The sequence below is a fragment of the Pipistrellus kuhlii genome, unplaced genomic scaffold (genome assembly GCF_014108245.1).
Source record: "Pipistrellus kuhlii isolate mPipKuh1 unplaced genomic scaffold, mPipKuh1.p scaffold_m20_p_2, whole genome shotgun sequence".
Lineage (NCBI taxonomy): Eukaryota > Metazoa > Chordata > Mammalia > Chiroptera > Vespertilionidae > Pipistrellus > Pipistrellus kuhlii.
The window spans coordinates 162,295,243-162,313,888 of NW_023425515.1; the positions used below are offsets into that span (position 1 = coordinate 162,295,243).

Here is an 18,646-nt window from a genome sequence, read left to right on the forward strand (position 1 = left end):
ACCCTGTGCCAGATACTATACCAAGCTACACCATAGAAAATAGTCTAAAAGAATTCCTTGTCTTTCAAAAGCTCAAAGCCTAATATAAGGAACCTACATATAAATAAATCATTATAGTGCAATGAAGAAAGAAGATATATGAATCCCCCAGATGAAAGATATGGGAAAGAAGCCAGCTATAAGATTTAATGGACCAAAAGTGCACCATCTGCAAGAATCTTAAACAATAGCTGTGGAAATGTCAGGCTAAGGAAGAATCACAGATTTCTAGAATGTTCCAGCTCCAAAGGAACAATCATTTATATGTTTAAAAAGCACTATTTCTGGAGCAGTCACTATGTCAGGCTCTGAGGTTATCTAAACAAACCCTGGTCTCAACCCACCTCAAGAAATCCACAACAATTCATGATTGCTCATTAGTAAACAGAAGGAAAGAATATGAATATATAATAAATTTTGAAAATTTTGTTAATTTAGAATGCCACACCACTAGGATAAAACTTAAAAACAGTTCTTGCTTAAGACACACTTGCCCTGCTACAAACTCTGGAATATTCTATCATCACCATGTCTCTGGAAATGTTTGTGTGACCAGCACATGACAAAATCTCTTAGTCTTATCCCCTACCCCTCCACTCTCAGACCACACTTCCTGATACCACACTTTGCCCCCACTACCAAGGTAAAAATAACCATGCCCTCTTTGGTAACTACCTTATACCTTATCCAGACTCTTCTCATCTGAACTTGATTCATTAACTTATTCATTTTGTTACTTAATCAAAAAATATTTTTTGATCATCCATTATGTAAAAGATGCTGGTATTGGGGAAATAAAGCACTCAACAATACAGAAACAACCCTGTTCTCATGCAGCTTACATACTAGAGATGACATAATAAACAAAAAAATAATAAATATATAACAAGGTTGGTGATAAGTGCTAAGAACAAAAATAACTTGGGGTAAGAGGGATAAGAGAGATGAAAAGAAGGTACTAAAATAGCTGTGCATCCAGCAAAGTCCTCCCTAGGACGACATTTTAGTGGAAACCTGAATGAAGTGAGAGATATACTATGTCAGTATCTTGGTGGCAGAGCATTCTAGGCAGAAGAAGTGCAAAGGGCTGGGTGTGAGAGTTTGCACAGTGTATATTTAAGGGACTGTCAGATGGTGGTGACTTGAACACTATCAGCCCTTGTAGCTTTTTAGTGAACTTACTTGAACCCCAAGCAGACCATGGCCTCCTTAAAAGCAAGAATAAGATTTGGAAACAGCTCAAGTACCCCTCCGCAGATGAGTAGATAAAAAAATCTGTGTTATATTTACACAATGAAGCTGTAAAAAAGAAAGAACTCTTATTATTTACAATAGCATGGATGGACCTCGAGAGCATTCTGCTAAACGAAATAAGCCAGTCATGGAATGATAAGTACCACATGTTCTCATTCATATGTGGAATCTGACAGACAAAGTAATTGACAAACAAAATAGATCCAGAGACATATAAGCATTTGGAACCTCAGAGGGAAGACAGGGGAGGGCCAGTGGGTGGGAAGAAAAAGTCACTATTTCTTAGGGAAAGGCAAACACCTAATCTCTTGTACATAAGATAACAAAGCTAATCTCTATCACTACCATCCTTAACCCTCACTTGAACCACTCTACAAAAACAACTAGAGTCACACTGTCAAAAATTGCGCTTTCGGAATCCAGAGCTGTGTCAGAAGAGAGTGATCCCAGCAAGAGCAGTCAGGAGGTTTGATAAACAATGCCCAAAAAGCATAGGATGTTGAGGTATAATTTCAGCTGAAAGAGGTTTCAAAAGGTCCAGACTTTTGGCAGTATTGCAGACCAAGCATATTTGCCATTTAATGCTCCAGGGAAATCTATCTATTCACATATGGATCTCAGCCAATGCAGAGAAGTAAATTTGAATATAGACATGGTAAAAAAAAAAAAATAAAGTCTTCGATTTCCATCAAGAGGGCCAGGGTACAAGGCAATACCCCAGGCTTAAAGAGTTACAAAGATTTTATGTGCATATATATATTACCTATGGGTGGTGAAGGCCTGGGGTTGGGGTGGGAACTGGGTAGAGGAGGGCAATGGGGGAGAAAGGGGACATCTGTAATACTCTCAACAATAATTTTTTTAAAATCAGTGTTGTGTTTGAATGGATTGTGAAATAAGCATTTCAATTTTAATAACAAAATTAAACCTAACACCTTTAAAATAAAATAAATACCAAAAATCAATATTAAAAAAAAGAGAGGAAGAGACAAAGCTAGGTGAATAGTAAGACTATGCCACAGAAAGAAGGTATCAAGAAAGAACCCAGTTCTGCAGACTACACCAATGCTGGAAATGCTACAATTATAGACTAACAACCAGGGTTTGTTTCTTGTACATAAGATAACAAGGCTAGTTGACAGCAACTCTGATAATACTCTGTTCAAGACTGGCTCAGGGATAAGACATACTGGAGTGAACACAAAGACCATCCGCAGTATATCTAACTGTTGGAAGCCAGGAAAAGAAAGGTAAAGGTATGGGTAGCAGCTGTTCCACAAAATCAGAGATCTGTCAAGCTGGAAGAACCGTAGCAGACCTGTAAGCACGGCTGCTTTAGAGATGTCCATCATTCCCCACTACCTACAGCCCCGTATTAGAGACTCTGTCATACCCACTGCACTGAAAAGGCAGCCCTATATAACCAATGACCTCCCTCATTTTCCACAACTGACCACACCCAAGCTGAGCCAGTAATATTTTCCTTCTGATAATCACAATTGATATATAAGACTAAGTTTAATAGATTATGCCAAACAGGCCAAAATCAACACCGTGGCAACTGAAAGCCACAGGAAGCTGGAAACACAGAAACAGATGAGAGCATGCAGGCCCAGGCATATATGGGAAGAGGAAGAGGCTGCCTGACAAGTTTCTAATTTCCTTTATGCCCTACGTGCATGGGTTAAAAATGTTGTTTATTAGTGACTGAGAATTCTTGAAGTTTCCCTTAAAAATAATCTTTTCTCAAGAATTTTAGGGATTTTTAATAACTTATAATTCTCATTTGCTATGCATTATTTATAGTCCTGTGTTAAATGTTTAGATTCAATTATTATTATTTTATTCTTAAATGCTATTAAGTTATACTTTAAATATTATCCAAGCCCTTGCTGGTTTGGTTCAGTGGACAGAGCGTCTGCATGCAGACTGGAAGATCCCAGGTTCATTTCCAGTCAAGGGCACATTCTCGAGTTGCGGGCTCAATCCCCAGTAGGGGGCATGCAGGAGGCAACTGATCAATGATTCTCTCTCATCATAGATGTTTCTCTCTCTCTCTCCCTCTCCCTTGCTTTCTGAAATCAATAAAAATATATTTAAAAAAAATAAATATCATCCAATATCCCAGGATCCACAAATATAAGGAAGAAAACACACATACATAAAAATAATAATACATACATACCCTTTCCTTCAGCAATGAGCATCCAAATTTTACTTATTAAATTGCTTCCCATATTTTACTCTGTTTAGATGTATAAAAGGTTAACATCTAATTCCATTTATAATGCTGATCCAGCAAGAAAGAAATTAATTTGGCATTAGAGTAATAACATCAATTTCCCATGTACCTAAAGTAATGCATTTACTGGAAAGAGATTAATATCAATTCCATAAATCATTCACATGCTTGTTCCGGAGTTTGAGACATCTGAGTAATGTCATATATGTGAGCTGATATCACCTTGTGCATACTCCATTCATTAATCTATGCCTGGGGTTGCAGAATAGTTGTCAGGAGGAAATATAAAACTTGGAAAAGAATCAATCTCTCTGTTCTTAATTTTTTGTGACTTATTTTAGGTAAGGTAAACCAAAAGAAGCCAGAAATGCAATGGCATTAATCAATACTAGCAGTCAGCATTTTCAGGGGGGGGGGGGGGGAGATTTAGTCAATTATCTTCCCAGTGATAACAACTACTATATACCCATGTGATAAGACAACATGTAAATATTCTATTAAGGATCCTCAATAAAGTGCTGACTGAAAGAAGAAATGAGTCTGAACCTCTCCTGAACTAGCAACTCTTCATTGTTACTGTTGATTTTCATAATCACACAATCTCAGAGTTGTTTGTATCTGTATTAACATTCCCCAGAAAAATAGAATCAATACGTAGTGTGTGTGTGTGTGTGTGTGTGTGTGTGTGTGTGTGTGTTTGCGCACGCACAAAGAAATTTATTATAAGCAATTGACTCATATTATTATGGAGGCTGACAGATCTCAAGATCTTCAGTTGGCAAACTAGGAACCCAGGAGAGCCGATGATGTCATTATAGTCCAAATGCAGGTGGGCTCAAAATCCAGAAAAAAACATTGTTTTGGTTTAGTTGGAGGTAGGAAAAATTGATGTCCCAGATCAAGGCACTCAGGCAGGAAATGTTTCCCCTTATAGAAGGGAGGCTCAGCCTTTTTGTTCTATTCAGGCTTTCAACTGATCACAGGAGGCCCACCCATTTTAGGGAGGGCAACCTGCTTTATTCAGTCTGCCAATTCAAACATTAATCTCATTGAGAAATAACTTTACAGACACATCCAGAATAATGTTTCACCAAATGTCTGGGCACTCCATGAACCAGTTAAGTTGTCACATAAAATTAATTATCTCAGGTAACTTAGAAATCATCTATCAAACCCAAAAACACAGCCCCAAATTTTTTCATTATATGAGATAGAAAAATAAGACTCAGATATATGAGTTTAGAGATCCTTATGACCAGTAAATAGTTGGTTTTGACCAGTTGAAAATTATTACCCTATCCAGTGATTTTCAACTGGTGTTCCTAAAAAAGCACACTGGTGTGTCACAGAATTTTTTAAAAGGGCAATACCTATTTAATCAGGAGCATGGACTTCTTTTCCTTTAGTTCAGTGTTTCCCAAAGTGTAGTACGCATACCCTCAGGGGTACGGGAAGAGTTTGGTGGGGGTACGCGTTGCACCGAAGTTTGGGGGGGATATGCACTGCATCATGCTTAGCTGTGCCTAATTCTACATTCTCTTGAGTACGAGAGGTACTCAGCATTACAAAAATTATAGAAGGGGTACACATATGTCAAAAGTTTGGGAAACACTGCCTTAGATTGTAAAATTTTAAAAAATGGCAGCCCAGCCTGCATGGCTCCATGGTTGAGAGTCAACCTATGAACCATGAAATCATGGGTTCAATTCCCAGTCAGGGCATATGCCCAAATTTCAGGCTCAATCCCCAATGTGTGGCATGCAGGAAGTAGCCAATCAATGATTCTCATCATTGATACTTCTATCTATCTACCCCACTCTCTTCTTTCCTCTCTGAAGTTAATAAATTTTATATTATATATATTTTATGACAACAGCCAACACAATAACCATTCTGTGTATATGTATCTAAATTATACCTATTTTTTCTCAGATTGACAAAAATATATTTAGATGTGCCAAAGAATTTTAGTAATTATGTGTGCCATGAGATAAAAAAGGTTGAAAGTCACTGTCCTAAACTTAAATCTCTCATTCCAAGTAATCCACAGCTAACAAAACTGCAGAGAAAAGAAAGCATGTGACCCAGTAGAAAGAACCGAGGCCTCTGAATCAGACAAGGTCAAATCCTGGTTCTATCATTTACTAACCATTATTTAAACTCTGACCCACAGTTTTACACCTGATATAAGGAAAATAGTGTTTATTCTGTAGAATTCTGTGGAAAATTAGAGAAAAGTTATAGAACATTTCTTTTGTAGAGCTTGGCACTTAATAGATAATTAATATGTCCTTAATCAGCCTCTTATTCATTTTCAGAACCCATGAAAGAATTCTTCCTTTTTCCTTTCTGAAAATAAACATGGCCATATGACATTTCCTCCAATACAATGTGAGTGAATATCATTTATAATAATTTCAAAGAATTTCTATGTTATTTTAAAATAACTTGGTTTTATTGAGTTAAAAATTTACTGAGAAATTTCTCTCCAACCACAGATTTACACACCAAAAGTCCTTACATGACACTAGAGGCCCAGTGCATGAATTTGTGCACAAGTGGGATTCCCTCAGCTTGGCTGGTGATCGAGGCCTATTGGGAGGTAGGGGTGTTGGATAGCCATGATGAGGGAACCCCGGGAAGTTGGCTGGCTGGGCTACCAATAGGGGCCTATGTGGGAGGTTGGCCAGTTGGGGGGTGAGAGGGGAGCGGCCAAGGGAGGTTGGCTATGGGAGCACACTGACCACCAGGGGCAGCTCCTGCATTGAGCATCTGCTCCCTAGAGTTCAGTACATTTCATAGCAGCTGGTCAAGTGGTTGTTCCAATAGTTCTGGTTTTCAGTCATAACATTTAGGCTTTTTTATATAGATAGACTAGAGACCAGGTGCAAGGGATTTGTGCGCTGGTGGGAGAGCATGGCCTGCTGTTGGAACAGCCACTCAACCCAGTCAGCCAAGCAGCACACCCATTTTGGGAGCTCACTGACGACCAGGGGGGATAGCTCCTGTGGTGAGCGTCTGCCCCCTGGTGGTCAGTGCATATTTTAGTGATTGGACAGCTGTTCTGGTCATTCTGACGTTTAATCACTGGGCTTTTATTATATAGGATAGTACTAGAGGCCCAGTGCACAAAATTCATGCATGAGTGGGATCCATAGGTCTGGCCGGCTGCCATTTGGAATGCATTTGCAGATACATGGATTGTTTTTAAGTTAATGCTTTTTAATTCACTCTGTTTCCCACTTTTCATTTTTTATTGAAAAGGCAGATTCTGCTGGTGTGCTCCTTTGCAGGGTGGCAGAAATGTTCTCCATAGGCAGAGATCCTATTATATGAGAAACAGAGACAAAAGGCCTGGCAAAACATGGAGAGTGAGTAAACAAGATCAGAGAGCAAGGAACAGGGAAAGAGATGCACTGGGCAAGACAGACTCAAGACACAGGGTGCTGTAGACTGGGTTTAGCTTCCCAGCCCAGTGAGAGGGCTCACAGGGCTCATTGGCTGGTGCAGCGACTCTGTCGGTGCATTCACCCGGGGGCGCAGCTTCCAGGCCCCAGGGAGTCTGCGAATCGAAAGCCCTGGATAATTAGAGCTAATTACATGTGTCCAAACAGCCTCAGTGGAGGCCATGGGCCGGCCACCCCTCCCCTAGGCTTCCCCCTGTGATTCTGCCCCAGCAAAGGGGCTTTGCTGGCATAGCTGGGGCTGAGCGCCTGGTAGAAGGGCATGTAGACAGAGAGCCTCCAGGGCCCAGAGATTGAGGTGAGCCCTCCGCCTCCAGAGTGCCCCCCACAATTATACACTCCAGTGTTCGCTGTGACCCCAAGATGGCAGATCGCAACTGGTTTAGGAATTGGATCAGAACTTGGTCCAAGCTCCTGTTGGCCTTGTGCTGAGCAGGCCTTGGCACAATATTTGGGTCCTTAGGTTTCTATTAATATTATCTTATCCTCCTGAGCATTCCCGTCTTTGTGAAGATTTGAGACAAGGCTCTCCTTGTATCCTGCAAAGGAACTGCCTGTCTGGAGCTGAGGCCTCAGGATGAGGAAGGAACAGAATATGATGCTTAGCTTTTGGTGACCAGTTTGTCTCTGCCTGTGTCATAGATCCCCAAAAGAGTGACTTTTCTGAGCTTACATTTGTGTGTCCATATCATGCATGCCTCCTCTGAGACACAGAGTCCAAGGGGAAGGAGAAAAATGTGAATTCCTCACATGTGAATGAGGCTTTACACTTTAAACTGCTAGCCTGAATCAGTGATCTAATTTTGTGGTTTCAGGAACTTTTGGTGGTTTGGGTTGGAGTGGTATTGGGGAAGGGTTTTATATTTCTATAGAGGACTGGTGCAAAGTTGGGGGCCTGCTCTGATTGGGGTGGAGGTCTCCCTGGGGGGAGGGGCCTGCCTGAACTTGGGGCCACAGGTGGTTTGCAGGCCAACCACATCCCGGATTGGGGTGGGGATCCAGACTGGGGGGGGGAGGGAGGGGCCCGCCTGAGCTTGGGATCTCTTGCGGTTTGCAGGCCAGCCATGTCCATGATCGAGGTAGGCCTGGGTGAGAGGCCACAGGGGTGGTTGGTCAGCCGGCCCCACCCCCCAAATTGGGCTGGGTTCGCTGGCCACAGTGGGCATCATAGCTACTGGTCATTAGGTCATTTTGGTCATGATGCCTCTTGGCCTTTTATTATTATGATATGCAGTTAAGCAAGTCACATAATTTCTCTAAACTTCGATTTATTCAATTTCCTTTTCCAAAAATAGAAATAAAATGCTTGCCCTAGTTTTTATCCAGAATTTATGAGACCATAATAGATGTAAAAACACTTTGTAAAGCATAAAATGATATATAAATATTAGGAATTGTTATGGTTTTTATTGAATGACAACAGAAAAAGGAAGAAGAGGAAGATGGGGACTAGGAGTAAAAGGAGAAGAAGGATATTAATATTGCTGACATTTATATAGAGTGTCTTCCATGTCTTAGGCATTTTATATATTACCTTATGTGATCTTCATAACCTTCTATAAGACAGTTTATTATTCTACATATTATAAAATAAAATCAATTAAAATTTTTTCATAGGTAAGGATTTAAAAGTTTTTTAAATAATGATAATTAAATATTTAAGCATTAATGTATTAAAAATTAAACCTATATTTTCATAACATTTTAAAACTGTTTCAATATCTCTTTATTTAAACTGATAAGTGAAAAAGCCATTTCTTTCTTATATTGTCACTCTCTTCAGGAGTAACTATAAAAAGTGATAAATGATAAAAATTGTCTGTAATTTAAGTTTACCATACAGGAAAGTTTTTTTAAAAAAAACACACAATACATATTGGGAAGGAATTAACAAGTAGATATGGATATTAGCATTTCCTTCTAAATGTTGCAATGAAATCTTCCTTATAAGATATTTCTTCCAACATATTTCCAAAAAAGTATGCTCTAGCCAAAACCAGTTTGGCTCAGTGGCTAGAGCGACGGCCTGTGGACTGAAAGGTCCTGGGTTCGATTCCGGTCAAGGGCATGTACCTTGGTTGTGGGCACATCCCCAGTAGGAGATGTGCAAGAGGCAGCTGATCGATGTTTCTCTCTCATCAATTTTTCTAACTATCCCTCTCTCTTCATCTCTGTAAAAAAAAAAAACAATAAAATATATATATTTTTAAAAAGTATGCTCTATAATATTTGAGACATTTCAAATACAAATGTTCTGTGATTGATGTATAAATTATGAATAGAATGACAAATTAAATATTAAGATGAAGGCATTGAATCAGGTTAATCCATCTACCCTAAGCTCCTTCAGGCAACGCAAGGAACCATACCAGTTTTCCATTATCTCATTTTTTATAATAGCTCTATTCCTAAATACACAACAATGTCAGAGATAGAATAGACAAACAGAGACTTTAGAAAAATATCTCTCATACAAGAGAGAATAAGAATTTTTTAACTGAATAGAAACTTAACAAATACTTTAAGCAATTGTCATTTATTCATTCATTAGAAGAGTGAAATATAGCTGGAGAATCATAAAATTAACTTCATGAAAAAGTAACCGGCTATAGGCCTTGAGGATGAATCTGATTTTAATTTTAAAAAATGTGAAAAAGAACTCCCAAAGAGAATATCATGATCAAAATCAATATAATAAGGATTGATACTGGGTAGTAGAAAGAAAATGAAAATGCATTCATGAGGAGGAGCATACAGGTACAGTATGCATTCTCAACAGGGGGTATCTGGAGAGGCAAAGAAATTTTAGCTATTACAATGATCTGTGGCCCTCTGAAGGGCTACTAAGACATGCAGTATATCTGTGGCATTGAAATTTTGTGTGGTTGGAGAAATTAGAAAAATAAAATATCTAAAAAAGGTCCTTATCAGAGTGATAATTACAAATAGGTTAAGAAAAAATAGATTCGGTAGAGTAACAGGATTTAATGAGTGATTGGGTAGAGGCAAAGAAAAGCTTAAGATGACTATGAATAACAAAGAAACTGTTGGAATTTTTTAAATTAAAAAAAAAGTAAAGGGGGCTTTTTTTTTTTTTTTGCTTTTTTTTTTTTTTTTTTTTGCTTTTTTTGAAATTAGAACATGATAACTTTGGTTTGAAGAGATGTCCACCAACAGAACATCTAGCTAAAGGCACAATCAGGTAGATTAAGATATGGGGTTGGTGCCTTGAAAAGAATTTAAGACTGATGATACTTTTCAAGGCAGTGCTTATTCAAAACTTGGTCTATAGATTGATGCTGGGTTACAAACTATTTATTATAGACCTACATAAAACAGGTACAGTAAGATACTTTCAATTATCACTTGGCAACCAAATTCACAACTGGTGTACTTAATCAGCTGAACAGGGTACAAACTAGTTTAGATTTTGGCAAATTCATGTGGTAGGTTACATGTGGCATAAGCTTTATATAAGTCATGCACAGCAAGACCATTTACAGAGCCATGACATAGGAAATTAAAAAAAATAGTTCTTGAGCACCTATAATTCTTGAAAAGCATTGTATCAGTACATTAATTATGTTTCAATAATCATATAAAGTTATGACTTAATAAAATTGCATTCCAAAATTTCTAAGAGGGGATGGACAAATAGTAAGATGGCTAACCAAAAAATCAAGAATTCTAATTTTTAATCAAATCTTTATAATAGGCACAATAAGGCATTTTTACTGGAAGAGAATTCATAGTTTTCATTAGATTCTCAAAAATGTCTGTGACCTAGGAAAGGCTAATAACCATTGTAGTACAAATTACTTACTACTGTTATCTCTGTACCCACAGTACCTGCCACAGACTTCATTCATCCTTTTGACAAATAGTTAATGAAAGCCTACTAGATGTCAGGCTCTGGTGACAAAGCAAATAGATAAAGTGGCTGTTTTTGATGTAGGGGAGTCAGATAAATAAAACAAGTAAATGAATAGGCAGAGGATAAAAACAAAAATTTGATAAAATGATTGGTTGGCTACTTTAGACTGGCTAATCAGAGAAGGCCTCTCTGAGGAAGCAATATATAAGCTGAGATCTGAATGCCAAGATGCAAAGATAGTGGTAGAGGGAAGGTGGGAGGGGGGGTATCAGTTTCCAAGAAGAACTGGCTGGATCAAATTTAGCCTGCTCTATGAGCATGCAGAAAGTCACTGTGGCTAAAGCATTATTGGGGAGAGTGAGAATTGCATAAGATGAAGTCAGAAAAGTAGTCAAGGGCCAGATCATTGCAGTCAGGGTAAAATCAAGAATTTACCCTAATTGATAGGAAGATAACAGAATGCTGCAACTTTTTTTTTTTTTTTTTTTTTGAAAGGAAGGAATAAAATGAAATAGAAACATCAGTGATGATAGAGAATCATTGATCGGCCACCTCCTGCATGCCCTAACACTGGGCAGCAAGCCCACAACCCTGAGTCGAATTGTGATCTCCTGGTTCATAGATTGATGCTCAGCCACTTAGCCATACTTGGCCCAGCAAGACAATGGAATGTTTTAAATAAAACTAAACTATAATCTGATTTTAATTTAAAAAATATCTCTAGATGCTATGGTGAGAATGGATATGGAGAAGAGGAACATGTGTGAAAGGAAGTACGAGAAACAGTAGTTCACAATGACAGATAATGATTTGAATGAGGAAGACAGAAAAAAAATTAATGGATTCAGGAGATTTAATGAGCATAATAATAATTCTCAATGGATGCATGGATGCATGGATGGTGAATTATTAGATGTGATACTCAAGATGTATAAAGATAAAAGATCGGTGAGCTGCACTTAGAGAATGTCTTAAGGGTCATGTGTAAATGAAAACAAGACAGGTCAGTCAAGGGGGTGGAGAATGAGGATGGTAGTCAATGCTGCCAGGGGAAAACCATTTCAAAAATAAGGGTAATTATTATAAATGTCATATGTTGCAGAGGAATCAAGAGCTAAGTTTCTATGATGTGCACTGACCACCAGAGGGGCAGGTGGTCTGACTGGTAGGTTAGCTTGCTGCTGAGGTCAGGGACTGAGTGAGACAGGCCAGACATACCCAGAAGCCCTCCAAAAGTCCTTCCCTGGCCTCAATCATGAACCAGTGGGTTCCTCAGCCTTGCCCATGCCCTCTCACAATCTGGGACCCCTCAGGGGACGTCCAAGAACCAGTTTCAGCCTAACAGCGGAACAACTGGTTACTATAATGCACACTGAACACCAGGAGGCAGACACTCAACACAGGAGCTTCCCTCTGGTGGTCAGTGCGGTCCCACAGGGAGATTGCCACTCAGCCAGAAGCCAAGCTCAGGGCTGGTGAGCGCAGTGGTAGTGACAGGAGCCTCTCCCACCTCCTCAGCAGTGCTAAGGATGTCCAACTGAAGGCTCCCAGCCTGCAAGAGGGTGCAGACTGGGCTGAAGGACACCCCCCTCCCCAGTGCACAAATTTCATGCACTGGGCCTCTAGACATACCTAATAAAAGAGTAATATGCAAATTAAACATCACTCTGCTACACCAACAAGCCATGCCCACCAGCCAATCAGAGTGTGTATGCAAATTAACCCCAACCAAGATGATTATAGCCAGAGAGAGCAGTTGAAAGGCTTGGGTTTCCCTGGCAATAGAGGAAGCCAAGCTTTCCACATACCCTGGCTGGCCTAGGCTTCCACTCAAGGATACAAAGTTTCAATTATAGAAGATAAATCTCCGAAACCGGTTTGGCTCAGTGGATAGAGGGTCGGCCTGCAGACTGAAAGTTGGATTCCAGTCAGGGGCATGTACCTTGTCTGAGGGCACATCCCCAGTAGAAGGTGTGCAAGAGGCAGCTGATCAATGTTTCTCTTGCATCGATGTTTCTAACTCTCTATCCCTCTCTCTTCTTCTCTGTAAAAAAAAAAAAAATCAATAAAATATATTATATATATTAAAAAAAAGAATAAGATAAATCCCAAATCCCAAGAAAAATGGTGGCAGCCACTAAGCCAGAGAGAAAAGTCTAGGGTTGCCCCCCTGCAATGGAGGAAGCCAAGCTTTCCACCTGCCCTGGCCGGCCTAGGCCTCTACTCAAGGATATAAAGTTTCAATTATAGATGGTAAACAAATTCAAACAGAAATGGCTGCTGGCCAGGGAGTGAGCAGAAGACTTGGCTCCAGTCCAGGCTACAAAGTTTCAATTGTAGAAGGTAAATAAATTCCAGATACTAGGGCCTCTGCTTGGGTACCCAGGGGGTATGCTGGCCTGCAAACAACCACAGGCCCCTCACCAAGGCCACCATACACCCCAAGGAAACCCCCACCCTGATCTAGGATACCCTTCAGGGCAAACCAGCCGAACCCTACCCATGCACCAGGCCTCTATCCTATCTAATAAAAGAGTAATATACAGACTGACCATAACTCCAACACACAAGATGATTTCCCCCATGTGTTCAAAGATCTTGCCCCTATGTGGACACAAGATAGCCACCAAAAGATGGCCAGCAGGGGAGGGCAGTTGGGAAGCACCAGGCCTGCAAGTGAGGGCAGTTGAGAGGGACCAGGTCTGCAAGGGAGGACAGTTGGAGACGATCAATGCTGCAAGGGGGAGAAGTTAGGGATAACCAGGCCAGCAGAGGAGGGAAGTTGGGGGCAAACAGGCTGGCAGGGGAGCAGTTAGACATTAATCAGACTGGCATAGGAGTGGTTAGGGGGTTATCAGGCTGGCAGAAGCAGTTAGGAGCCATCAGGAAGGCAGGTAGGCGAACAGTTGGGAACCAGCAATCCTGGATTGTGAGAGGGATGTCTGACTGCCTTGAGCATCTGCTCTCTGGTAATCATTGTGCATTATACAACCAGTTGACCAGTCATTGGGTTGCTTAGGCTTTTATATATAGGGGGAGATAATGGTTAAAAGTATGGCCTTTGGAGCTAGAAAATTCTCAGTTTCGTATTCAGCTACACCACTTGTCAGTCATGTGAGTTAAGGTAAACAGATTTACATTCCTGAGCATTAGTTTCCAAACTTATAGAGATTTAACACCTCAGAAGGTTTTGTGAGTATTAAATGAGATAAACTATGTATATGTAATTTATGATAGTATCTGGTAAGCAATAAATAAGTGATCGTTTTATTTTTTTCCTTAATATTCTTTTTACTATTAATGTTATTTTTTATATAAGTGTAAAATATTTTTTATCAATCTTAAAATTTCACTTTATGAAGATTACTTTGTTCATTATCTATCATCCCTCATTTATTCATATATTTATTGAGTTCCTTATTAAATGACTGATAGTATACTAGGTGCTAGGAGAAAAAAATTAATAAGAAACCATTCCTGACTTCAAGGCACTTTTATTGATAAGGAAAAAAAAACATGATTAAATAACTGCAATGTAATAAGGCATATCATAGAATAGCTTATGAAATGGTTGTAAATACAGGGATACAGACAGCCAAACCTGCCTGAGATGTACTGTTTCTCTCAAAAAGAAATGCTGGACTGAGTCTGAATTAACATTTTACCAGGTAGAGAAAACAACATCTGCAAAGGTATGAAAACTTCAGAAAAGTTGGTGGGCTAGGAAATAAGCAGCAATTAAATATTATTTTTTCATCAAAGCTATTAGAAAGTTAATCTTTCCCCATCTTTCATTCAATAAATAAATACAATATTAACGTAGTGGTTAATTTTGTAAGTACTCTGCTTGGTTTGGTGGAAGAACAGGGATTAATTAGACTCGAATTCTGTCCTAAAGCTGATTACTAACAGAAGAGAACAAAGTAAGTGTTTAAAAATCATAAAAAGTGTCAAATATCTCTGGAGAAATAAAATTAGAGTAGTATGGCTGTTTCCTCAAGGGAAATATACTTATAGGGAGGTATATATGAAAAAAAAAAACAGATCAGGGATTCATAGGAAATTCATATTTGACCCAAAGACCTTATTTCTCATAAGAAAAACATTAATTATCCACTAACTCAGGGTCAGGAAATGTATTGGGCCCTTTACAAAGCTAATAGCTCTGAAAGGAGGAAAAAAAACTTATGGAGGCTTATCTGAAGGGAATATACTTAATCTATATGAGTCAATACTCTCAATTCACTGAATCTATTAATCACCTAACTCCTTCCCAGTAAATCCAGATACACTTACAAAATCCTTTTCAACACAGCATACCAGGAAACCACAGCCAGTAGCTCAGAGTTAGCACATAATACAAAACCCCTCTGACATCCCTGTTTTAAATAATCTCAAATACATCCTTGAATTAACTAGTCTTACCTCAATAAATTCAATAAAAAGGAAAAATAGATAGATAGATAAAATGGAGGCTATATATAACAAACAAATTGTTTTTAATGGTAACTGAATTGTTTTCACTAAAATGCCCTTTAGCATTATGCCCTCATCCTACATTGAAGGATGTTACAAAATACACCTCTATGAAACATACTGTTGTAAAGAACACAAGGATATTGTGGAAGGTGTTATTCATCATATTTCGGTATATGCTTTGGGAAGCTCATTAGAAAGGGTTTCTATCAGATTCCAGTACCTGATTTGTTTTTATCTTATTACTTGGCTGCCAGAAAAGTCAGTAAAACTTGTCATCTATCTATAGCAAATTTATGGATCTCATAGCATCATTTTATGTACTCATCCAGATGAATTTTCTTTTGCTATTTTCCCTTCATGTGATCTCCTCATTTATCTATTTTTAAATATTTTATTGGTATGTATATATTTTATTAAAATGGGCTTAATTTTTTAAACAATGAAATATTTTTTTCCTTCAATTAAGATATAAGGTAGGCATCATTCACCATTAACAAATGAGGAAACCATGATCTAGTATTCAAGTAAGGATTTGAACTGCACCCTGACTCCAAATGATGTCACTTAGTCACTCTACTATACTGCAAGGACAAATAAGTTGATATAAACAACTGTTCATACATTTGAGGAGAATATGTATTATTCAGTTAGTTACTTTGTGGTCAGATAGGCAATTTTTTGTACTGAGCTTTTTGGAAAGGGATGGAAAAATATGAGTCTAGTTAAGGAAAAGGTGTTCTAGAAAAGGAATCTGGATTATTCCATAGTGTAGGAATAAAATAATTCCTACTCATAGAATTATTGTAAAAACCCATCATACCTTAAGTATAATATAAAAGTAAACAGAAAGTAAAAAGAATTCAAAAAGTATTTTCTAAGCACCAAATGAATTCCTGGACAAGACAACAATACTAGGTTAAAAAATAAATAAATAGGAAACATTGATCCTAACAGTGTGGACAATGCTCATATCTGACTGGAAGGACAACACTACAATTCTGTGTTATGAGTTGAATTGTGTCCCCATAAAACTTCATATGTTTCAGTCCCAACTCCCCAGAACCTCATAATGAGACTTTACTATGAGAAAAGACCTCTACAGAAGTAATCTAATTAAAATAGGGCCATTACTATGGGCCCTAAATCAATGACCTGTGTCCTTAAAAAAAAAAAAAAAAAAAAGGGTAGATATTAGAGACAGACATACACACAGAGAAAACACCATGTGAAAATGAAGACATAAATTAAGGTGATACTTCTACAAACCAAATGACAACAAAAATTGCTGGCAAACCACCAGAAGCTAGAGAAGAGGCATAGAACAGATTCTTCCCCAAACCCCTAGAATGAACCAAGCCTGACAATACCTTGATCTCAGAACTGTGAGACAATAAATTTCTATTGTTTAAGACATTCAGTGTGTGGCTCTTTGTTAAGGTAGCCCTAGCAAACTAAGACAACATGGAATAAACTAAGAGCAAAACTCTGGATAAACAAGTTTTCAATAGTTGGTATAAATAACCAATGTTCTTAGGATTCAGAGAGCTGGCATATCCACTCACACACAACACACACACACACACACACACACACACACACACACACACACACACACACTATTCAAAAACAAAAATACCTGGCCAGCATGGCTCAGCGGTTGAGTATCAACCTAAGAACCAGGAGGTCACAGTTGGATTCCTGGCCAGAGTACATGCCTAGATTGCAGGCTTGTTTCCCAGTGTGGGGCATACAGGAGGCAGTCAATCAATGATCCTCTCACATTATTGATGTTTCTATCTCTTTCTCCCTTTCCTCTCCCTTTCTCTCTGAAATCAATAAAATTAATTATTTTAAAAAGGAAATTATGTTACTTTTCTCACTAATATTTTCAACATATTCTGAATACATAATGTTTGCTATTCATAGTAGAATATGAGGTTCAGGGCATAAATATTTTAACAAGATCAAATACCTACTGGATGGGAATTCACAATCAAGTTCTGATCTCCCCTTTTAGAATACCTACAAGCATTTGTTGATTATGATGCATTATTAATTTTGCTGTTTTGCTTGTGTTCAATGGAATCTGTTCTCTCATCATTTCTTTATAGAAAGCCTCCTGAATCACAATGATTAAGTTCTGTGAGAATGTCATACAAAACCATATATACAATAAACATTCAATAATTGATTTACCATATAGTTAGTTGAATTATATTCCCAGACAAATAAGATTTAGGTAAGTACTTTATAAAATATAAAATACTATACAAATGTTCACCATTATTACCAGTATACTTCTAATAATTTATAGCAATAAAAATATTGTATCTCATTTTAAGTATTTCCAAGTTAATCCCATCAAAACTGATTTTCCTCTGACAGCTTGATTCATTCTGGTGAAACATTAAATGGACTGAATAACATTTAGGTGGGAATAGCTTCTAAAAAAAAAACCCTCATCAGAAAAGATCAAGAGCAAAGGCCTTTAATACACTCACCACTCTCAAAGCAAGCATCAAAGACAAGATGTCCTTTCTTGGGCTGTCCACAGTATCCAGTTGGAAGCACCATAAATTTGTTCACATTCCCTCCGATGGCATCGTCCTTTCCAAAATCATTGCCTATTTTTCAAAAAATTGACCCATGTTAAACAGACATAAAAATGTATTTAGTAATAGAAGTCTAATTAGATTTTTATCATTAATTTGCTCCCTCCCCTGTCTTTTTGTGTTAATCCCAGTAACAAGAAATTAACTACTGCAGAAAACTCTATTGCAGAGTACAAAGAGAATGCATTTTGAAACTAGAACGATACGGGCTCAAATCTCATCTGTACTACATACTAATTCTCTGTGATGCAAAGCAATCAATTTAATCCATTTATCCTCAGTTTCTCTCATCCATAAAAAAGGGCACAGTAAACCATGTTCCAACATTTTACTGAGAATTATATGAAAAATATCTAGTATAACTACCAAAATCCAAAAAAAGTTCAGTAAATTACATCAATTATTAGTAATACTAATTACATATGTATATATTGTCACAAATATATAATTACTTTAATTTGGAAAAAACAATAGTTCTGTAACTATCATCATAACTAACTAATGTTTCACCAATAGAAATAACTTGAGAACCACTAAATTAACACAGAAGTTATATTTCTTACCAGGAACTTTAACTTTCATTTTTTATTTTTTTTAATAAATCTTTATTGTTCATATTATTACAAATGTTCCTCATTCCCCCCTACTCCATTGATCCCCTCCACCAGGTTCCCACCCCACC

General features: G+C 38.0%; 1 protein-coding gene across 2 annotated transcripts in view; it reads right to left on the bottom strand.

The window, feature by feature from the left end:
- Nucleotides 1-18,646, bottom strand: part of AGBL4 (AGBL carboxypeptidase 4) — a 915,072-nt gene that overhangs the window by 848,529 nt on the left and 47,897 nt on the right. For both annotated transcript variants that reach the window (XM_045584580.1, XM_036445875.2), the window contains exon 2: nt 17,854-17,976. In XM_045584580.1, coding sequence (XP_045440536.1) covers nt 17,854-17,976 — 123 coding nt within the window. The remainder of the gene's footprint in view (nt 1-17,853; nt 17,977-18,646) is intronic.